Consider the following 21,127-nt stretch of genomic DNA (forward strand, 5'->3'; position numbering starts at 1 on the left):
TCGATGCTCTCTCTCTGTTCTACCGGCCAACCTCGTCACGGGCAGCAACGAATTCAGAGTCATCAGCTCTCAAATTGTGTGTGTGGCCCAGCGTTTTCTTCAAAGACGGTTTCCGCACTTATTTTCTTTGGCTTCGTTGCGTGTTAATCGCGATTGTTACTGTCGGCATTCGACGGTGGAGGTTAGCAAAATAGTGCGCTGGCATTGGAGTCTGCGTCTGCTCAAGGCACCAGCAGGTAGCACATTATGGCACTGCGCGCTGCAGGGTACGGGCCATCGACGGAGAAAAGGGGAGCGGACAAAAACTACGTAAGAATTAATGGCCTTGCCTCTCGTTTGCGTTTGCCTTGGCTCACGGTGAACCTATACATACATGCACATGCACTTTTACACCCTTCATTTCACTTTCATCTTACAGTGCCGCGTGTTCGTTTTTACTTGCCGCCGGCAGTTACCGCCGCTGCCAAGCCTCAAGGTAAAAATGGCGAGATACAAGGCGAGGGAGATGGGAGGGAGGGGGGAATTCTGCTCACTAAGGGTCGGTTTTTATTGTATAATTTGGCATTACTTACACAACAGGAATGATAAAAATAAAAAAAGGCCAAATCCATCATTGAGCAACCTTCCCAAAAGAAGACAAACAAACATAAACCAAGTTTTACAAAGCTAACACCTTCTGTATGATCAATTCTTTTCACCCTTTTTTTGGAATTAGACAACATCGAAACATCTAATTAGCGGTAACGAAAGGTTTAAAGCACGGTACCCAGCGTGGCACGTGAACGATCGATTTGCGCTGCGCATAATATGCGTGTGCGCTCTGCGACCCGTTGCCGCCAGTGTGACGAATTTAGCATCAGCATAGGAGAAATCTCGATCCTCGATGGAACGTTCTCTCTCTCTTTTTTTTTTTTTTGCTTTTACTCCTCTATTTTTTACCAAAAACTTCCCCCCTACAGCTCACGGATGTTCCAATTTTTGCTGGACCCTTCTGAGTCTAGAGCAAACCTCCTAACTGAGTTGCGATCGCCGTGTCATGTCTTCTGTTGCTCTAGTTTTCGGTCACGTTTTCCCTCACCCAATCCCGTCTCCGAAACGTCGAAGAAAAAGGGCAAGCCCGGCATCAAGCAGGCTTTGCGCTGATTGACATGCTTGAATTTTGTCCTGCGACAGCCGACTCACACACACACGCGCGCGTAAACACACACACACACAGAGCACAAGGCACTCTTTGATCTTTGGCAGAAATATATTAATATTTCACTTGCATCACAAAAACAACAACAAAAACTGTCCAACTCCGCACAGGGAAAAGGAACGCGTTCATTCATCCTCCTGCGGCCAGATTCTTAACGAGCCGCACAGACATGGGTTAAATGGGGGTAAGGGGGGTTCTTGAAATGTTGCTGTTTGGAACGTTAAATGATTCTGCACATTTGGCACAGCGAGGGTGCACCACAAAAAAACAAAAAACAAAACCAAAACACAAATAAAACCCACACACCCGCCCATTGAAGCATAGTAAATCACACAACACTTGAGCTGGGTTTGATTTGCATAACTGTTCCCTTGCTTCTAGTTCTTTGAAGCAGAGATTTTTTTAAAATAATATGCACGGAGACACACACACACACAATCACAAAATAGAATTTGTTTACACTTTCTTAAAATTACAGTAAAGGTTACTTCATTTTGCAATAAAATTAATATCAGGAAATAAATTTAACCGTGATAGTACGTTTGACATTTCTTTCTATTGTTTGTGAACTGCTAAGTGCAAATCACCAGACACACACAGTTGCGTTTTGTTGATGGAGCTTAACGTCGCCGAATGTCGAATGGCCTTTGGCAGCTGAACTGAACCCAGACGACGGGGAAACAACGGGCTTTGGGACTGGCACACGAATGCAGCATAAAACGTGTCACCACAAACTACATCGGTTAGAAACACTCTCTCACACACACACACGCAGACACCTTCGCACCAACGTTTGGTTTCACATTCCCAGCAGCGAGCAGTCGCAAAGCTTGGGCCATTTTTGTAAAGCGCTTGGCCCCAAAAATCGGGCAATATTTTACAACAAAACAATACAAAAACGCAATCCACCCGCTAGACACAAACGCACCAAACACACACACACACACACAACACATTCCGAATAGACGACGGGCTTGAATGGGTACCGTTGGTGTGGGAGGGTGGGTGGGAGCCGTCAGACTCCAACCACAAACGCACACCTTCGTCAAAACCGCACACACTCACTCCGCCACACAACGTACCAGCACTACGATCGACGCACACACCTTTCACACCGCTTGCCACACACATAAAACCGGGGGGTCCACAGCAGGCCGAACCGAGTGTATGGTGTACGTGGGAAGGAGATAGGGGGGAAAGGTACAAACAAAAACAGAAAACGCTCCGCTCACCTTTGCAACGCTTACTGCACACGCGAGTCTTGTGAGCCGGTTTATTTTTTTTGCTTTTTGCACGATTGAAAGATAAACGCTTTTTGCTCTGTTTTTTGTTGGTCTTCTGCGTGTAGACCCTACTGAAGATACCACACACACACACACAGACAGTCACACGTACACACACGGAGAGGATAGCTGTTGCGCCGTTTCGTGAAGCCGACGAGGTAAGCACGCACGACCTTTCGCTAGCACGATCTCGGAAATACTCACAGCCACCAGTGCACGGCAGTACCATGAACGTGCCAGCATCGCAGCAACTTCCAGGCTGCTACGATTCGCGGTGTCGGCTCTCTCCGCCGTACACAGAAGCAGCGGTGAGCAGCGCAGAGAGTGCGTGAGAGCAGGGTTCGTTGGGAGCGCAGCAGCGTACGCGCGCACGTTTTGGTTACTCTCGAAAGGGGAGTTTTGCCCCACACGGTTGTCAAACACGCAGTGCCAGGAAAGGCACACCCAAGTGCCACAAATCCACTAAACGACCACTAAACGGCTTCTAAACGACTCAAGTTCTCTACCTAAACGGAATATAGAAAGACTTCGTTTAGCAGACGGCAAACGACTCATGCATTCTAAAAATAGCGAAAAAGCTGGTGGCGCTCTCTGTTGGTGGGATACCCCAACCAGTTGAGCTTCATCGCTTGGAGGAGATCTTTCTCATTTCCTCTGTACTGTTGTATGGTTTCGCATTGAAGTTATGCATCGCTAGAACTAGAACGGCGATACGATTGTTTAAATACTAAACTCCAATGGTAACCACCAGCACTGAAGCAAGTGCGATTTGAGTAATGGTCGTTGGTGTCGGTACCCACGTATCTGACCACACGACCATTCATATAGATTTTTGCTCGGAAAGTTAGAAGGCTATATAGGTCATGATAAGATGAAACTTGTCGAAACACATTGCAAGAAAAGGATAGCAATATAATAATCAGTTTTAATACGCCATCTATTGATCAAACCAATGAAGCTGTGGAGCTTTCATTTTTTTTCTATGGATATTCAATTTTCCAGTCGTTTAAGCTTAATCTGTGGCGCTTGGGCAGTAACGGAAGGCAAATAAAAGCCAGCTTAAAGGGACAGTACGCTGAGTGAAATGATTCACTTTCTTAGCAGAATTATTGTGATTTTTGTGCATAGAAAGTAAAGCACTAGAACGTTGCTACGATTTTTTCAAGCTACAAGCTACCGAGTTGGACAGCCCTGCTCCCAGCTGCTCCCCGCATTTTCTAACGGCACACACACTCTCTCTCTCTCTCACTCTCTTTTGCTACACTTTTTCCCCACCATTCGCTTCCCTGCTGCGCGGGGTGGCCTTTGAGGGTGGAATGTTGTTTATGTTTTTGCTCTCGCAGGCATCGCATAACATTCCCGCTCCCAGTGATGAGTTGCGTTGCTGACCGAGGGGTTGTGCAGCGCGGGGAAGGGAGAGTAGTTGTACGCCTTGGAGCCACAGAAAAACTGTTGCTTTTGCCCTTCGCTATTCGCGACACCGGTGAGAATTTCACCAGCCCCTTGCTCTTGTTTTTGTGCAGTCTGTTTGGTTTGGGTAGCTTTGGGTGGCTCTATGGGGAAAGGGGATTTAGCTCGATCGACTACACTCGCAGGCGAACGCTCTCGTCACATGGCCATCGAATGTGTTCTGTTAGGCTGGAATCGCATGGAAAATTGGACCATTCTTTACCTTTCCAATTTGCGACCGATAATTGTTTACATTTCAATTCACACGACCAGCCACCAGTTTCTTGGCCGCCTTCGTCGATAAAGGTTGTTAGTCGAATCTGGACAGACGGATACAGTAACCCGGATGAGAAAAGTTACTCAGAATGTTGCTCGTATCTAAGCAACAGTTTGAGAGCGCGCAAACGCTCAGTTACGAAACGATTTTTGAATCAGCTGAGCTTCACGATGGAAATCGATGAGCAACTTGAGTTCAAATTCGTCGCATGAACCGCCAATTTTTGAGGTCCAATAAGCCATACTTGCTATCCGACTTTGTTTCATGCTAGGCCATGATTTTTGGACATTCTGTCATATAAATATCTATTATGAATGTAATGGGGAAATAATAAATATATTAATTTAACATTGCCCAGTCCATGGCACTTTCATGAAATTGTGCATTGAGCCACTCGAATCAATAACCCGCCGAGGAATGGATTTGCACAGATTTTGAGTGCTTCGTTGAATTGAGCAACTTGTAGTGTCTGAAACATCAGCCACGTGCGCATGATGTGCAAAAATTATGAAGGACACAGCCCAAAAAAGTAGATATTGTGAATTGAATAAATATGACAAACATCCAATTGCTACTTTTGTCAGAACTTCATTTTCAAATTTAAGATTTCGCAGGAGCTTGACAATTTGCCTGGACAGTCTAAAGTTCGTGCTCGAATTCATTCGAGCAGCTCTTGGGTACTGCCTTAAAGAGAGTTTACATGGAACCACGTCAATCTTTGCCCATTAAAAAGCACTTAAGGCTTTTTGATTTATTCAATTTTAAGCTTTTTCATTTCACACTTATGAAAAGTTTTAAATTTTGCAATGACTTCGGTCAATTTTCATAATTATATTTGTACTTTTTAATTATTAAAATTTGACACTTGCCAAACGTCAACCCGTATAAACGGGCCTTCACTTGCACAAACAAAAGGAAGAAGCAGGACAGTTCGCACACAAGAAAACAGTGTGATGATGTGACTAGAGCAGTGACGCGAAAAAGTGGATATAACTTTGAAAAGAAACAATTTCAATCCCTGTTGTGAATTCTATGGACGAACGATTGTAACAAAGAGCAAGACGGTTTCCACCGTGCATCCCCCTTTCCTTCCCCATCACGCAAAAAACGCGAAGGAAAAAGGGGTGGTTGCGTTCTGGGTGTTAGGAAGGACAGCGGAAGGAAGAGAAGTGAAGCAGAGGAACACTTTCGCGAACATTTGTTGTGTACCAACAAGCTCCGAGCTTGCCACCTTTTTTCCCGAACAGTATTCTCTTGTGGTGCGGATGAGCGTAGAAAATGTGTGAAGATTAGTTTTAGTTATTTTTTTGTTTACTTTCATTCATTCGTTTGTGTTTTTACCTTAAACTGTACGTTTTACCAATACTGTGACGCCGCGACCTACGTGTGACCCCGCGCAACATTCACGCGTTTTGTGTCAGCTTTTCCTCGCAACACCGTGTGCGCATTGTTTTCGGCGACAAAGGACGCCAACAACTGCATTGTGTCCAAAGTAAGCGAACTGAACATTAACATCCCGAACAGGAAACCGACCACGAAAATGGCCGACAAATGGGTGGGCAAGTCGGTGTCGATACACTGCCGGAACGATATCGGCATTTTCCAGGGTATCATCAAACGCGTCACGCCGTCCGTCGTGGTCATCACGAAAGCGGTCCGGAACGGGATACCGCTCAAGAAGAACAATGTGGAGGTGACGCTCAGTGCGGTCGACATTGCCAAGCTGGATCTGATCTCGTGCAGCAACGTGCCCAGCATTCCGTCGAAACCGGTGGCCACGGTGGCCGCCAACTCGGGCATGGTCACCTCGCTGGACGACCAGTACGATGGGCTGAAGCTGATGAATAATGGCAAGCAACATCAGCAGCAGCAGCAGCAGCAGCAGCAGCAGCAACAACAGTTCCAGAACGGAACCGGCAGCGCATTCAAGCTGGCCACCAAATCACCCGCTCAAAGCAAGTATGCAAACACACCGAACAACACGACGCAACCCGTCGTCGGGCAGGGCAAAAGCACCGCCAGCAGCCACCCGATCGACATTAACAACGGCAGCGCCCAGAACCACATGGCGTCGTCGTTCACCGGCGGGTTCGTCGGATCGTTCGGCAACGGGCGGCCGGTGGCCACCGTCAGCCAATCGCTACCGCACGTGGACGGTAGCGCAAAGAAGAACGGTGGCAACGGCAACGGGAAAACGTCCCGCAGCCGGAAGAATCTGGCCAAGGACAGCACGTTCGGCTCGCCGGACGACGATCCGCTCGAGATGGAGGGAGACTTTGATTTCGAGAAGAATCTGGCCCTGTTCGACAAGCAGGCGATCTGGAACGAAATCGACGCGCACCAGACGAAGGCGTCCGAGGCGGCCGCCCGGCAGCGCAATGCGCCCACCTCGGCCGCCAAAACCAAGTACCGGCACGATGAGAATGTGCTCGTGTCGACACCGGCCCAGTACCGGCAGATCGTGGTTCAGCGTGTGGCGTCCCGCGACGCGCAGGAGTACGTGACGGACGAAGGGCTGGTCATACCGTCGATACCGGCCACGCTGCGCCACACCGTCGAGGAGTACGCGGTCAGCATGGGACTGTCGCGGGAGCGGCAGCACGACTTCCTGGCCCGTGGTGCAACCGAGCTGGCGCTCCAGCTGCTCGGTGGATCGAGGCGCCTGACGCCCAACAACCAGCACCAGTGGCCAAAGATTGTGATCGTGTGCGAGGGCAAGCTGGACGAGGTTGGCATATCCACTGCCCGGCAGCTGGCCAGCCACGGGCTGGAGACGGTCGTCTACCTGTGCTCGCTGACGGAAGCGACGCAGAACAGCTCGGAGGTTCCGCTGTACATGGCGACGGGCAACAAAATTTCCGTTGATGTTAATAGTAAGCGTTTGTTGCGGTGTTCGAAAACCACAAAAAAAATATCCATAAATACTTATATACTTTTCTTTCTCTCTTTTCTTCCCCTCCCCCCTCGGCAACAGCTCTACCTCCGTGCGATCTCGTGATCGCCTCGGTGCAGAACCCGCGGCTGACCGATCAGCTGCGCAAATGGATCAGCTACAGCCGGGCGCCGGTGCTAGCGATCGATCCGCCCGGGGCCGGTCTCGAGGGTGTCTCGATCAAATGTTCGATACTGCCCATCCTACCGCTGGACGGGATCGACCAGAACGATGCCTGCGGGCGGTTGTACCTGTGCAACCTGGGCATCCCGAATCAAATCTTCCGCCGTGCCGGCATCACGTACAAAAGCCCGTTCGACAAGTTTGTCATTCCGATCCACCGAAGAAAGGACGAGTAAGATGACGGACGGGCACCCATGACAAGATAGAAAGAGGGAGAAAGAGAGAGACAGTGAGCGAGAGAGATTTATAGACAGCGTTTCCGTTTCCATGCGGAGAACAACACTTTTATTTCCGTTTTATTTACGTCTTCGATCAAAAAAGGTACAACACCTACCAGCTCCTACACCAATGGAAGAGACATTAAAATTCCGAATCATCCTGTTCCGATTAGAAATGCAAAAAGAAAACTGAAATGCTCCGACCACAAACGTAAAATAGACTCGAGTGAAAATTCTTCTGCAATAAACAAGGCAAACCAAACCCCCCACATAACCTCCCGGCAAAACACAGCAAACCATGGAATTGATTTACTTAGCGCGAAAGAAACGTTTCGTGCTCGTTTTGTACTGCGCACACTACAGCAACGGACTTTCTTTCTATTGTCAGACATCAGATAAGGCGCGATTTATAAAATGCATTCTTTTTTTGATTTATTTCAATTTTATTGAAAAAAAAAGTATGGTGTCGACACCGTAAGCAGTGCCATCATCTCATTTGTATGGCTGATTCTTTGAGACATTTTTTTTTTTTTTTCAAAATATACACAATGTCGATTGTAACAACAGTCAAGCTTAAAATAGGGCGCTCCTGCGAGCTGGTAAATAGTAGTTCTTCTCCTCCCATGCCTCAACGAACGTGCACAACGCGTTTCTACATCTCCTCGACGGGCTCCAAATCCAGTATGTTCAGTATGACCCGCAGCATATCGAACAGCGAGCGGATGAGGCACAATCTGGCCAGCATGACCGGTTGCAGCCGTGGTCTGTTCTCCGTTAAGATTCTAACCCTGCGGTAATACTTGCTCAGGCACTTGATCAGGCACAGCGTAAAGTTTAGCAGGTGGTACGGTGCGATCCGTCCGTCCGGCTGGCCGTACCCGATCGTCTGCTGGATCGTGTGCGGGAAGCGCATCAGGTACGCGTACAGCAGCAGCCACTCGTCCGGGTCGGTCAGCAGCGAGAAGTCAATGTCGGCCACCGGCGGTATGGCAGTGCCGGCGCCCTGCTCCACCAGCTCGGTGTGCTTGCGCAGGATCGACGCCAGCCGGGCGTAATTGTACATGATGAAGGAGGCGCCCTTCGACGAGCACTGGTTGCGCAGTATGCCCTGCTGGCTGCGCATGTCGATCACGTGCGTGTGTCTGGTGTGCAGCATGTCGACCATGGCCGCCGACCGCCCGAGGCTCGACACGAGCCGCTGCAGTTTGCTCATATCCGGCAGCCGCAACCCGTACCGGTGCTGCGCGATAAGCTGCATGTCATTCGCGCGCAGACCGATGTACTGGGCCGCGTTCTGTATCTCGCTGCCCGTCAGCACGCTGCCGCACAGCAGCTCGATACACTGCTCCGGCACCGCTTTGCTCTTTTGCTGCACAATCTTCACGCGTGTAGCGTTCGCGGTCGGGCAATCGGCCAGCTGCTCCTCGCCCGCCTGAACCACGGTGTATCCGGCGTGCTGGAAACAATTTTTCACCACCGTTCGCAGCATGTCGGCCCGGAATTCCGTCAACGACATGGTGGTCCACTCTTTGCTGGTCGGTGCTTCGATGTAGATGGGGCCGGCGGTCGGTGCACGAGCATCGGCTTGCCATTCTTTCTCGGCCAGCGTGGCCCGAAATGCGGCGACCCGATCGAACCAAATGTGCGCCACGTTATTGGCGATGGAAATGGCACCGAACGGCAGGGGCCACTCCCTGCTCGCGGTAAGCAGGGCCTGCTCGTCCAGGGTCAACGCGCTGTCGGCTTTGCTCTGCACGAGCAGATCGCCCATCTGGCAGAGGTTTTTGTCCAGCAGTTTTATGACGGGGGTGTGGCCCCGATCTTGCAGATAGGAGTGCAGCAGCTTCTCGGTTTTCGTTAGAATTCCTTCCATTTCGTTTGCTTTGCAGTTTGAATGAGTGTTGTAGTCCCGTGCAGCGCGATCAACAGTTGAAAGACGAATAGAAGCTGTTCGCGAGCGATGTAAACAAACATGACATTTCGTGTCGATGCGGGAGTACCAAGGTGTACGGGGAGGCAAAGGTGTCTAACGTCTGATTCGTATAAACATTTACATTTGATTCAAATTGAGTTCCAAAACTATTATAAAATGAGCGGAAAAAACTGAAAAATAATTTGTTACACCCATTTTAATAATTGAATTACCTCTCTGCACCACTCCACTACACGTTCGTGCCAAAAACAGCATCCACGCGTGCTCTATGTGCAGCAACCTTGGCCGGCTATGTTTCGCATCAGCTGTCAACACTACGCAGCGGAGGAGAGGAGACAAAAAAAAACTGCGACCGAAAGAACATCGTGCGGAACGGGACCAAAGTGTGGAAGAACATAAAGAAATTAGCCCCACATACCACCGCTCGGGCCACGGTGGGGGAATTTCGTAGCAGTTTTCGTTTCCGGTGCATTGATCGGGTGCGTGTGGTGTCTCCTTGCAGCATCGTGCGATGCATCTCGGGCTCCTCCCCCACGGGCACAACCTGAGCGGATGCGATTCTGTGTAATTTCTCGTGATTCATTGCACGCGCAGCAGGCTGAGTGAGAAAAAAAGGGTCGTGCGTGTTCGCAAGATTCGGCCACCAACATTAGCCCCTAGCACCATCAGGCAAAGCAAAAGGCTACGCAGTACAAAAGCATTGTTCTAGGGAGTAGCGGGGGGAAAAGGTCGTGGAGCGGACCGCGTAAGTGCATAATCGGGCGAGTACAGCCCTCCCACCCCATTTGTCGGTGCAAAACTCTGTCGTGGGATGCACCCCCCAGCACCCAGTGTGAAGCGTGCATGAGCGGGGTAGTGGCATGTGCAAACCCCTCCCCGTGTTCCCCCCTGTTCCAGTGCAGCGCAAACCCGTTCCGCCGCACTGCCGCACTTCGCTCGATGACTAATCCATCCAACCGTATCGTCCGGCGCAACAATACCGTGGTGCAGCTGGTAGTGGCGGCGTGAAACACTCCACCCAGGACGGGCATGCGATCGCAGCCCAGAGCAGCATTCAGACGACGCTACTACTACTATCGCCGCACGGTCCGTCACCGTCCGGTTCCGGTCCGGCGCAGACTATCGGGTTAAACGGCATGACACCGCAGCGACCACCGCGGCGAAGGGCCCAGTCCGTGGGCAACTCGAGCTACGGCTCGAGCCCGGCCCTGTCGTCCCACACGCCCCGAGGATCACTCTTTACCGCTGTAAGTAGAGGAAGGGGGTGGGCTTTTAAGGATGTGTTGGTGTTGGTCCGTTCGCGACGGGTTGATTGTTCCCGACCGAGGACATTTTCACAAAAGACGCTGATGCTGCGAAAAAAAGGGCCTCTTCTAGCACATCGCTTCCGGCATGCGAGTCGACGACGGCTTTTTTCATCGCACAAAGGGGACGACATCGTTTCCCGTTTTCCCCGTGTTGCAATCCCGGTGGGGATGAATTTTGAAACGTGTGTCGCATTACGGCAAGTAGTATCAGAAGAGCAAAAAAAAAAACAAACACACACACTGCTTCATGTGGACACTATCTAAAGCTGTTGGAAGAATGATGATAGGCCTGGTGGTGGATGCACTGATAAGATAGCCCCGCAGGCTGGATGTTACGGTTCACGGGGAGGAAAACACACCTATCGGTTCGGTCGGCACTGCTCGCCCAGCGGATGAAGCACTTCAGCGTGATGTGCGTGTGGGAAAAGGAAGGTGTGCAGAATGGGAAATGATTGTTGTCAGCATCATCTCTCACGTGGACGAACGTATGCTAGCTTACTGTTAGCGAAGCCCTCCCTTCGCTTCCCTTCCCCACGGGAAGGGGCCAATGGACTGTCGGGTTGTGGCACAAAACAAAACACAAAGTGACACAAGAGAAAGGCAATCATGCGGCTTATTGAGACCATTTGACACAACCATTTTGAACCAAAGCCGTATCTGTTTGGTGCAAAAATGCTGATGATGCGAAAATCGTTATCACTAATATGTAAACCGATAAGCCGATGGGAAGTTTGGTAGAGCAAGAGAGCTATTGGCACAATTGAATTGATTGATAATGGAAGCACTTTCACAACTGACGTCATTGGAGGCGATTCAATGTTTGCCAAAGTTAGGTTCGTCTTTGCCTTTTCGACCACTTAGCAGGCGTAGATGGTCAAGGAAGGGCATCGATTTAGGTTGACAACGGGATTTATGATCATCCGAAATGCATCTGCTGTCAAACCTTATCACTCGCTCAGAACTTTTAGCCCACACTGATAGTCGGAACATAGATGGGCACATTGGGCTCATGGTGGGTACTGAATCCTTTTTTAGTTAAATTAATTTTAATTTTTTTCTGTAACTTTTGCCCTTTCTCGTTGCACTGTGCTGCTTCAGTATGCCTAACAAACAATTCTTCCGTCCCAATCTTCTTAGGTACAATTTGGCAGGCCAAAATGTCGTTGCCGGTACAGAATTTTGGGTTAAAAAAATGATGCTCTAACACGCTAACACTCCAACACTCTCACACCGGTACGCTTCTAGTTCGAACCAACACATTGGAGATATTATTGGGTATTTCCGCGATCGTTGCCGGCGCGAAGCTACACACCAACTGGCGGTGCGTGGTGCGCTAATAATGCTCACGGTCGCTCGCACGGAAACTGGTTGTCACCTGTTCCACACCGTGAAATACTAATTTGTGATATATTTATACACACTCACAAACTTCAGCTCGCTGTTTCTCTCTCTCTATCTCTCTTGTTACGTTCCCCATCAATATCTAGGAAGAGACTTTTGGAGCGTTTGTGTGCAAATATTTACCCCGTCGTCTAACAAACACTTTGGCAGGTTTACGTTTTCAAATGTCCAAATCGTTGTACATCACAAGACACGGCACCCACGTTAACGGGAGCCGTAGCTCAACTGGGCTATCTTTTTTTTGTTCTCTCCCTTAATCCCGATTCAAAGACACACGCACGCACACTGATATGCTGCCACGCAGAATCGATTCTTCCCCCATGCTGCCCTTCTCTTGACTTATCTTGCCACAAAGCCAAGAGCAGTGAGATGGGATTTTCTCACCACGTTTAATCCCGGGTGGCTTAATTTCCAAATCAACGCCGATAAACGATAAACGGCGTTTATCGTGGCTGTGAGTCAGCGTTGCAAGGGCCACTGTAACAGAGTGGCATGCGAGCAACTTGTTTTGGGCTACCAGTAGCTGCTGGCTTGAACACAGTAGTGTGGCGGCAACCCTTTCCGGTGTCCGGTTGATGACGCAGGATAACATACACAACTTGCGCTGTACAGTATGGGTAGCCGGGTGTGAAGGAAAGGCGGACAAGTGTATTCCCTCGTCACGCTGCCCTTATCTGTCATTCACTATCGGTGATAAGCGTCGAGTGCAGAGAGGGTTTTCGGTGTAAAAAAAACCTTGCAGAGCTAGTATGTGTGATCTCTCGAATCTCTTGCTTCACGTCCTTAGCATGTAGTGGATGGATTTGGATGGACACCCTTAGCCCAGCCGCTACCTGCTCTCCTCTACAGTTACGTTCGTTTATCACGGGGCGAGTTGAGTAAAACGCACACGCAGCGACTAAAGGGACCGCTCTAAGTAGGGACGCTCTCACCAACACTGATCTAGGCAAGCCACCCCAGCAGACAGCACCCTCTCAGCACCCGGCAGCGACGACAACAACGACGCCTGCTACGATATCCTCTGCGTGTAATGTACCACGACCAGTATCGCCACCACCAACCGCGCACACACTTACAGGCCCGGTTGAGCGATAGACAGCAAGGCAGAGTACTGTGTAGTAGAACCAGAAATAGCACCACACACAACACAGTGTGCACATTCGGTCGGTCGGTCGGTCGGTCGGTCAGCCGGCCTCGGTCAGGCTCCAACGCTCGCACACTACCAAAAGTCCGCAAGTGTGCAGTGAGAGTCGTTTGTGGCGGCGATTGTGTGTGCGTCGAAGAGTCGGAGGGCTGAGTCGGGTGCGTGTACATGGTTGCGAGCAGATGTTACCGCGGGTTTTGCTGCTGCTTGTTGCAAAACTGGCTGCCAGTTGTGTTTCATCCGGGTGGAAAAATTGCGTTTTCGTGCAGCGCAGCGAAGCTGCACGCGGGGCCCCCTGTATAATTGTGTTCTTTGAGAAGAAGGCGAAGGAAAGTGACCCCGATGGGGTAAACATTTCAGTGACTCAAAATTAAGTGCGACCAAAAACGATAGAGAAGCGAAAGGAAGCGAATCGGAGTGACCTAAGGGGAGGGGGTTATAGTGTTCTGAAGGGAGGTTCCCCGCGGCAACCAACAAATCGAACGAAATGACGCGAACCGGGATGTTGATCAACTTGGTAGGCATTGATTGTGAAATTAGATTCTTTCTACTCCCCCCCCAGGCTGGATGGGTTATAGCACAATTTTCCACCATATTCGCAGATTGTGATTATTTTGGTCGTGCCGACAGGGATTTGCTTGATAAGCAAGGGAAGCAGCAGCGGAAACGCGCGCGCGTGATTAATGAAATCTGCCAGTGCACTTGTGTGGTTGTGCGTTTTTATTGATTAGTTTCTTTTTGCTTTTCTTTTTTGCAAATCAATCCCGCTCCGTCGTACCTCCGGGATTGCTGTGACTTTCTTCCTCCAGAAATATGAGTTTGCTAATGTACTTTCTTTCTCGTTGTCTCTCCCTTTTCTCGGACCTTCTATCGGGCCGACCCTGTTGCATCATCAATCGTTGCTGGTGTTGGTGATGCCGTTGATGCTACCGATCGAACAACAAATCGCACAGAACGAGGAAGATGTATGCTACGTACGCATCCGGGTCCTGGGGGCGAGCGGGCTGGCCAAGAAGGACATCTTTGGCTACAGCGATCCTTACGTGAAGATCGAGCAGAACACCATCACCGGCGACGTCAACGTGGACCACATGGTGACGAAAACGAAACGAAGGGTAGGTAGTAATCCTGGCCCCGATTCTCGAATCCCTTTATCCCCCCCCCCCCCCTTCCTAACCACATCTAATCGCACCCCTTTGCCATCCTCCTCCCCCCGCAGACGCTGAACCCGGTCTGGAACGAGGAGTTTGTGTTTCGCGTCAAACCGAACGAGCACAAGCTGGTGTTTCAGGTGTTCGACGAGAATCGGCTGACGCGCGACGGCTTCATGGGGCTGGTCGATCTGACGCTGATCAATTTGCCGCACGAGAGCGACCAGCGCACGATCGCACCGCAGCGGTACACGCTGCGGGCCAAGCGCCAGTCCAGCCTGCGCGTCAGCACGAAGGTGCGCGGCACGCTCGAGCTGTACCACGCGATCATGCGCGACGACGATCCGGCGATCGGGCGCACCCGCTCGGCGATCGGCGGCAGCAATCGGGCATCGGCCACGAGCACACCGCTGGCGGCGCACCGCAACGCCGGCCTGTACCCGCAGCAGCAGCTGCCCCTGAACCATCCACAGCATCCGCAGCACCGGCTGCACCAGCTAGCATCGCTGACGGCGCAGCCGAACGATGCGCTGCCGCCCGGCTGGGAGGTGCGGCAGGATCCGGTCGGCCGGATGTACTACGTGAACCATATCGCGCGCACCACGCAGTGGGAGCGGCCCACCATTGGCCCGTCCCAGCCCGGGCTGAACGAGATGGTGGCCGCGTTCCAGCGCCGCTTCCACATCAGCAACGATCCCGACAATGGAGGCAGCGGTAGCAACAACACGAGCATGGTAAGACCACGTGTCCTGAGCGGGTTGTGTGCACAGGATCATCATATTCCGGGGGGTTTGTTTTTATGCGCAAGGAGTTTTTTTTAGGTGAGATGTTTTGTTTCTGGTTTTTGATCCTTTCGCTAATGTGGCTGTGCTGAAATGTTTGTATTTATCGGAGACGTACCAAAAGTGGGTACAGTTTGAAAATCATTCTTGTCTCTTCCTAATATGTAGTCATATCTCATGTGGTGCAGAGTTTTATCCACGAATCTACATATAAATGTGGCCAAAATCACAAAAAAAAAACATTGCTTTTGAAAAACAAGACATCGAGACATGCTTAAATGTCCATCGACAGGGCCGAACATTCTTCCATTGCGCGTCCTACTGCCACAAACGTTTGTTTTTTGTACCACGTCAGTATCGCCACGCGCTGCGCGACTTGTCCGGCGAACCCCTGTCTCTCTCGCCGCGTCCATCTTGTGTAATTCCCACACGCATTCAATCCGCATCTCGCATCTCGTTTATTCCACCTGTACGCCCATCCCGTGTTTATATTTACCCCGCTCTCCCTATTCAAGGCCGACACTGTCAGTATTACTTCGGAAAATGGCGACACCACCGCGGCGGCGGTCGGGAATAGGTCGGGCGCCCCCGGTATCGGCTCACCGATGGTGCTCGCGGCCGACCACCCGCTCCTATCTACGCTGATGGCGCAGTCCGGCGACGGTGGAGGCCGGGGCACGGCGGTGGCCACTCCGGAACGTCCCGCCAGTGCACCGCGCGGCGATGACGCGGAACTGACGGTCGGGCTGTCGCCATCGCCCTCGGTCGCTTCGATTGCTAGCAGTGGGGCGGGCGGTACGTCGATACGCCCGATACGTCCGGCACCTCCGCCCCCACCCGGAGGCGGCGGCGGCGGCTCGTCAGCGTCGTCGGCCCGCGCCAGTCCCGTCGGCACGCCGGTACCGAGCCAGCGACGCCGATCGTCACCCGGCAGCAGCGAAAGTGCACAGGCGACCGCGATCGAAGCAAGCAGCGGCGAAGCGGGAGACACCACGCCTGGTCCGTCCGCACCTATCGCAACGGCTGACGACGAACAGCCAAACGCAAGCGCGCCGGTCAATGGAAGTGCGGAAGGCGGCGCCCCGTCCACTGTTCCACGGGAGGTTTGTTGAATGTTCCGTTTCTTTTTTTACTCCTTTTGTTGTGCGCCAGTGGAGGGTGCAAAGCGTCTCCGGCTGGTTTCTAACTTTGTTTGTTGCATCGCTCACCAACGAGCTGCCAGTGTGCAATCTCGCCCCGTTTCTTGCTGTTTAACCCTCTTCAATAACCCTCATTTCATAACCCTCATAGCGCGTCCTCTTTCTGCTACCGCTGCTTAGCTAGTCGCTACTACAGCTTAACCCTTACCTTTAACCATCCGATTCGATACTGATTTCATGTACTGTGGAGTAGTGGTGAGCGTAGTTTGCGGCCAGAAACGATCGCAATGAAGGTAGAGCTCGCATGTCAAAATTACTAACGGTGGCAGTGTAGCGTGCGTTTCGTACATAGATTAACTCTACTACCTCCATATCCTATTCATCCTCTCTATCTGTCTTCTTCTCAACAATATTCTCTCTCTCTCTCTGTTACCATCCTTCTAATCCCGTGCTGAAGGTGGTAGGGAGATATACGGGACCTAGGTGACGGTCTTCCTGTAACTTTGTTCAATTATTTCACACTTGATCATTTACCATGGTTACGGGTTGTGTATGTATCATCATCATCATCATCATCCAGATTGTTTTCTCATACTCGCTACACGCTATACACGTTTGGGGAGCACTAGGGAGGGGTGGAAGTTACTTAGCCGTTTTTATTTCGTTACACACTTACAGAGGTTTCCAGGGGTTCTCATAGTTGTGGAACACTTCCTCGACACTTTTTTATGGGATGTGAACTTCATATTATGGAAATTGGACTCTATGGTACACTTTCTGGACAGGCTCCTTGGAAATTCCTATTGGTTTTGTGTAACAAGAGTGCTGTAGAGCGAAATTCCCATTACATTAAGCTCTTTTCATATAGGAAAGAGTCAACAAAGTGTCCCACAGCTATGGGAACTCCTGTTAAACCCGGTATTGCATGCAATCGTGGAAAATGTGGGAAAATGACACATTTCTACGCAGCAAGCACAAGTACACCACGTACTCACTTTCTCCCGGCAATCTCGGCTCTCCCCTTCCCCCGCAGGTCAGTGAAACTGCAACGTCTTCCATCGGTAGTGAACAAACCGCAGCGACGACGCCCAACCGACCGGACAATGCGGTGGCCGTACAGCCGACCTCACCGAGTCATCCAACGACTCCGGCACCGGCGGCACAGCCGAACGCGACCGGCCTACCGCCCGGCTGGGCCGTCCAGGTAGCGTCGAACGGGCGGCTGTTCTTTATCGATCACATTAACAAAACCACCTCGTGGGTCGATCCGCGCACCGGCCTGGCCAGCCCGATACCGAGCGCCGCCGGGTCCGACGGGGTTGCGGCCGGCGGTGCTGGATCGACCGCCGGCAGCGGCCACGGCAGCCGGGGCGATTCGCGCTCCTCGGACGACAACCTGGGACCACTGCCGGAGGGCTGGGAGGAGCGGGTGCACAGCGACGGGCGCACGTTCTTCATCGATCACAACACGCGCACGACGCAGTGGGACGATCCGCGGCTGTCCAATCCAAAGATCGCTGGCCAGGCGGTACCGTACTCGCGCGACTACAAGCAGAAGTACGAGTACTTCAAGAGCCAGCTGCAGAAACCGAGCAACGTGCCAAATAAGATCGACATCAAGGTGCGGCGGGCGTCCATACTGGAGGATTCGTATCGCGTCATCAACTCGGTCACGCGGCTCGACCTGCTCAAGACGAAGCTGTGGGTCGAGTTCGAGGGCGAGACGGGGCTGGATTATGGGGGGCTGGCGCGCGAGTGGTTCTACCTGCTGTCGAAGGAGATGTTCAACCCGTACTACGGCCTGTTTGAGTACTCGGCGATGGACAACTACACACTGCAGATCAACCCCAACAGTGGGCTGTGCAATGAGGAGCATTTGAACTACTTCCGGTAAGAGAGAGAGAGAGAGCGAAAGATTAGAATCCTAGCCCCGCAACGCGCGGTCTAATCGATTTGTGATTTGTGATTCGGCTTTCCAGGTTTATCGGGCGCATTGCGGGCATGGCAATCTACCATGGCAAGCTGCTGGATGCGTTCTTCATCCGACCGTTCTACAAGATGATGCTGCAGAAGTCGATCGACCTGAAGGACATGGAGGCGGTCGACACGGAGTACTACAACTCGCTGCTCTACATCAAGGAGAACGATCCCAGCACGCTGATGCTTACGTTCAGCGTGGACGAGGAAAGCTTCGGCACGACGAACCAGCGCGAGCTGAAACCGAACGGGGCCGATCTGGAGGTGAGCAACGAGAACAAGGACGAGTACATCCGGCTCGTGATCGACTGGCGGTTCGAGGCGCGCGTCAAGGACCAGATGCAAGCGTTCCTGGAGGGCGTCAGCTCGCTGGTGCCGCTGCATTTGCTCAAGATTTTCGACGAGAACGAGCTGGAGCTGCTGATGTGCGGCATCCAGAGCATCGACGTGAACGACTGGAAGAAGAACACGATGTACAAGGGCGACTACTACGCGAACCATGCGGTGGTGCAGTGGTTCTGGCGCGCCGTTCTGTCCTTCAACAATGAAATGCGCTCCCGGCTGCTGCAGTTCGTGACCGGCACGTCGCGCGTTCCCATGAACGGGTTCAAGGAGCTGTACGGCTCGAACGGGCCGCAGCTGTTTACGATCGAGAAGTGGGGCACGGTGAACAATTTCCCGCGCGCCCATACCTGGTAAGTAGAGTGCGGTGCACAGTGCCCCTCCCCCTCTTGGTTGCACAATTCAGCACAATGTGACGCTAACGTTGTTCTCTATTCGCAGCTTCAACCGGCTGGATCTGCCGCCGTACGAGAGCTACGCCCAGCTAAAGGAAAAGCTAATCAGCGCAATCGAGGGCAGCCAAGGTTTTGCCGGCGTCGATTAATGCGCCTCCCCCCCCCCCATGCTGCGGAACAATACTGGAACACGAGTAGGACATGCAACTCCGCGACAACATTGTGGCACGTATACCTGCACGAAGCGGTTTTTTTGTTTTGTTTGAGATTAAGGCAATCTTAATGCCTTTTTTGTAATTTTTGGTGCCCACGCTGGTGGTGGATGTGTTTAAATGGCATGTTTCCCATGTCCCAAGCTGGAGCTGGCCGGTTCCCACTGGTAATGCGCAAATACGCAAAACGGAAAGCCATAGGTAAATGACTCTACTCGTGCATTGATACACACCCACGACCCAACACATTCCGTGGTAGAAGATTAATTATAAATCAGATCGCCTGTTAAGGAAGAGATAGAACACGGTACGTTAAACTAAAAGAAAATAACTATTTATCAGCCCGCTCTCGGGTGTTTTTTTTTTTTGCGAAACCGAGCAAAATGGTTGTACATCGGAGTGAGCAGTGAAGGCAGAATCAGGGGACAGTACAGGAAGTGCACTATTTTTAGGAGCATGTTATCCTAACCGTATTAAAGTAGAGAAGCAACCAACAGAAGAGACCACATGCCCGCCTGTCAAGTGCATGTTGCGTAATTGGCGCTTTCTATGGTTTTGATAAGAGGATTAGTGCCTTCAGCTACGTTTCTCTGTCGTTCCTTTAAATGTTTTTAAACGCACTTTTGTGTAAAAAAAAAAGAAAACTTCACAAAAACACACCCATTTAACACACGGAAACGAGGACAGGCAAAACCACACGCGATTCCGAAACGTTTCATTGGGTTGTGTATTGTATAGTTGATTGATTTTAATTTCATCTTGCAGCGGAGATCGGTAGACTTTTAAGAAGCACACATACACACTTTCGTTTGCATCACACAAACACACGCGCACACACAGACACCAAAATATATTTGAAAAGGGTTAGAAAACCAGAGGTTGAATCCGTAGGAACAAGGCAAGCACAGGGAGAAGTCCGGTGCACGTATTATTTATCGGGAGCTCTGTGGCGCTCTGTGTGGAAAGTGTCGTAGGAAAATAAGGACGTAGAGCTATCGTTACTTATGGATTTAGCCACTAACAGCAGCAGCAGCAGTAGCCAGGCCACCCCACACCAACGACCCGCAAAACGGCAACAATAGCTTTACAGTTAATCTTCGTGAAAAGATTATGCCGGAGAATTGAGGAACAACCGCCGTATCTCTCCTGTTCTCCCTTGACTTGTTCGGCGCACAATAATTAAACGTGATTAGTGGGATACGATAAGGTGTGTCAAAAAAAACCCCGTAGCAAGGACTCCTTCTGCGTGGTTCTCAATAATTCCCTAACCCCTGTAATGGCCGACATGGCCGCATAGGTCGTTACGCCAAGAAGAAGAAGAAGAAGAAGGTGTTAAAAGTGTGCGTTGTAAAATTACGCCAAAATGTTGCTGGTGGCCACCGCCACCGTCTCCCCAAAAAAAAAGCCACCCCTCTTATCCATCCTCTATACTATACTATCCTTAGTAGTAGAACTATCGTGCGGTAATCAGTACGCAAATCCTGTTGTCCACGTACCGTTGGTGTAGTGATTTAGTTAGCAACCGCGCGACGGTCGCCGTCGTTGCATCCGGTGGGCTAATTTTTGCACAATTGATATATGTTTATTTTTATTCGATCGAGAAAACGGAGCGAAACAGTATAAAAGAAGCGGTTGAAGTATGAAATTTAAAGTGGGAATTGAAGTAAACGAGAAGCGGAAACACATACAAAAGTGATGCTAGTTGTAATATTTGGTATAAAAAAATACACAAGAGAACAGTAATAAAGCATTACAAATCGGTTGCTGGAAGTGAGATGAGTAGTGAACTTTTCGAGCGATTTGA

At 50.9% G+C, this 21,127-nt stretch overlaps 4 protein-coding genes across 7 annotated transcripts in view; 2 read left to right on the forward strand and 2 right to left on the reverse strand.

Moving 5' to 3' along the window:
- Positions 1 to 2,734, reverse strand: part of LOC120947478 (uncharacterized) — a 137,417-nt gene extending 134,683 nt beyond the window's left edge. For both annotated transcript variants that reach the window (XM_049607724.1, XM_040362839.2), the window contains exon 1: positions 2,431 to 2,734. The gene's annotated coding sequence lies outside the window, so the exon portion shown is untranslated. The remainder of the gene's footprint in view (positions 1 to 2,430) is intronic.
- A 2,388-nt stretch (positions 2,735 to 5,122) lies between these two features.
- Positions 5,123 to 7,836, forward strand: LOC120961619 (enhancer of mRNA-decapping protein 3). Its single transcript, XM_040385483.2, has 2 exons — positions 5,123 to 7,080; positions 7,182 to 7,836. The coding sequence occupies exons 1-2, from the start codon at positions 5,748 to 5,750 to the stop codon at positions 7,496 to 7,498; spliced, it is 1,650 nt and encodes a 549-aa protein (XP_040241417.2). The 5' UTR covers positions 5,123 to 5,747; the 3' UTR covers positions 7,499 to 7,836.
- A 110-nt stretch (positions 7,837 to 7,946) lies between these two features.
- On the reverse strand, positions 7,947 to 9,588 carry LOC120961620 (DALR anticodon-binding domain-containing protein 3). Its single transcript, XM_040385484.2, has one exon. It carries the CDS (start codon positions 9,411 to 9,413, stop codon positions 8,193 to 8,195), a length of 1,221 nt encoding a protein of 406 aa, XP_040241418.2. The 5' UTR covers positions 9,414 to 9,588; the 3' UTR covers positions 7,947 to 8,192.
- Positions 9,589 to 9,798: 210 nt separating this feature from the next.
- Positions 9,799 to 21,093, forward strand: LOC120961618 (E3 ubiquitin-protein ligase Nedd-4). 3 transcript variants are annotated; one of them, XM_040385479.2, is made up of 7 exons: positions 9,799 to 10,720; positions 14,279 to 14,440; positions 14,545 to 15,210; positions 15,774 to 16,361; positions 17,431 to 18,287; positions 18,377 to 19,069; positions 19,158 to 21,093. In XM_040385479.2, exons 1-7 carry the CDS (start codon positions 10,610 to 10,612, stop codon positions 19,258 to 19,260), a joined length of 3,180 nt encoding a protein of 1,059 aa, XP_040241413.2. In that variant the 5' UTR covers positions 9,799 to 10,609; the 3' UTR covers positions 19,261 to 21,093. The 3 variants fall into 3 exon arrangements, with proteins under 3 accessions (XP_040241413.2, XP_040241415.2, XP_040241414.2); XM_040385480.2 differs by lacking the exon at positions 9,799 to 10,720 and adding an exon at positions 10,750 to 13,842; XM_040385481.2 differs by lacking the exon at positions 15,774 to 16,361 and having other exon boundaries at positions 9,801 to 10,720.
- The last annotated feature ends 34 nt before the right edge of the window (positions 21,094 to 21,127 follow it).

Source organism: Anopheles coluzzii, chromosome 2 (genome assembly GCF_943734685.1).
Source record: "Anopheles coluzzii chromosome 2, AcolN3, whole genome shotgun sequence".
NCBI lineage: Eukaryota > Metazoa > Arthropoda > Insecta > Diptera > Culicidae > Anopheles > Anopheles coluzzii.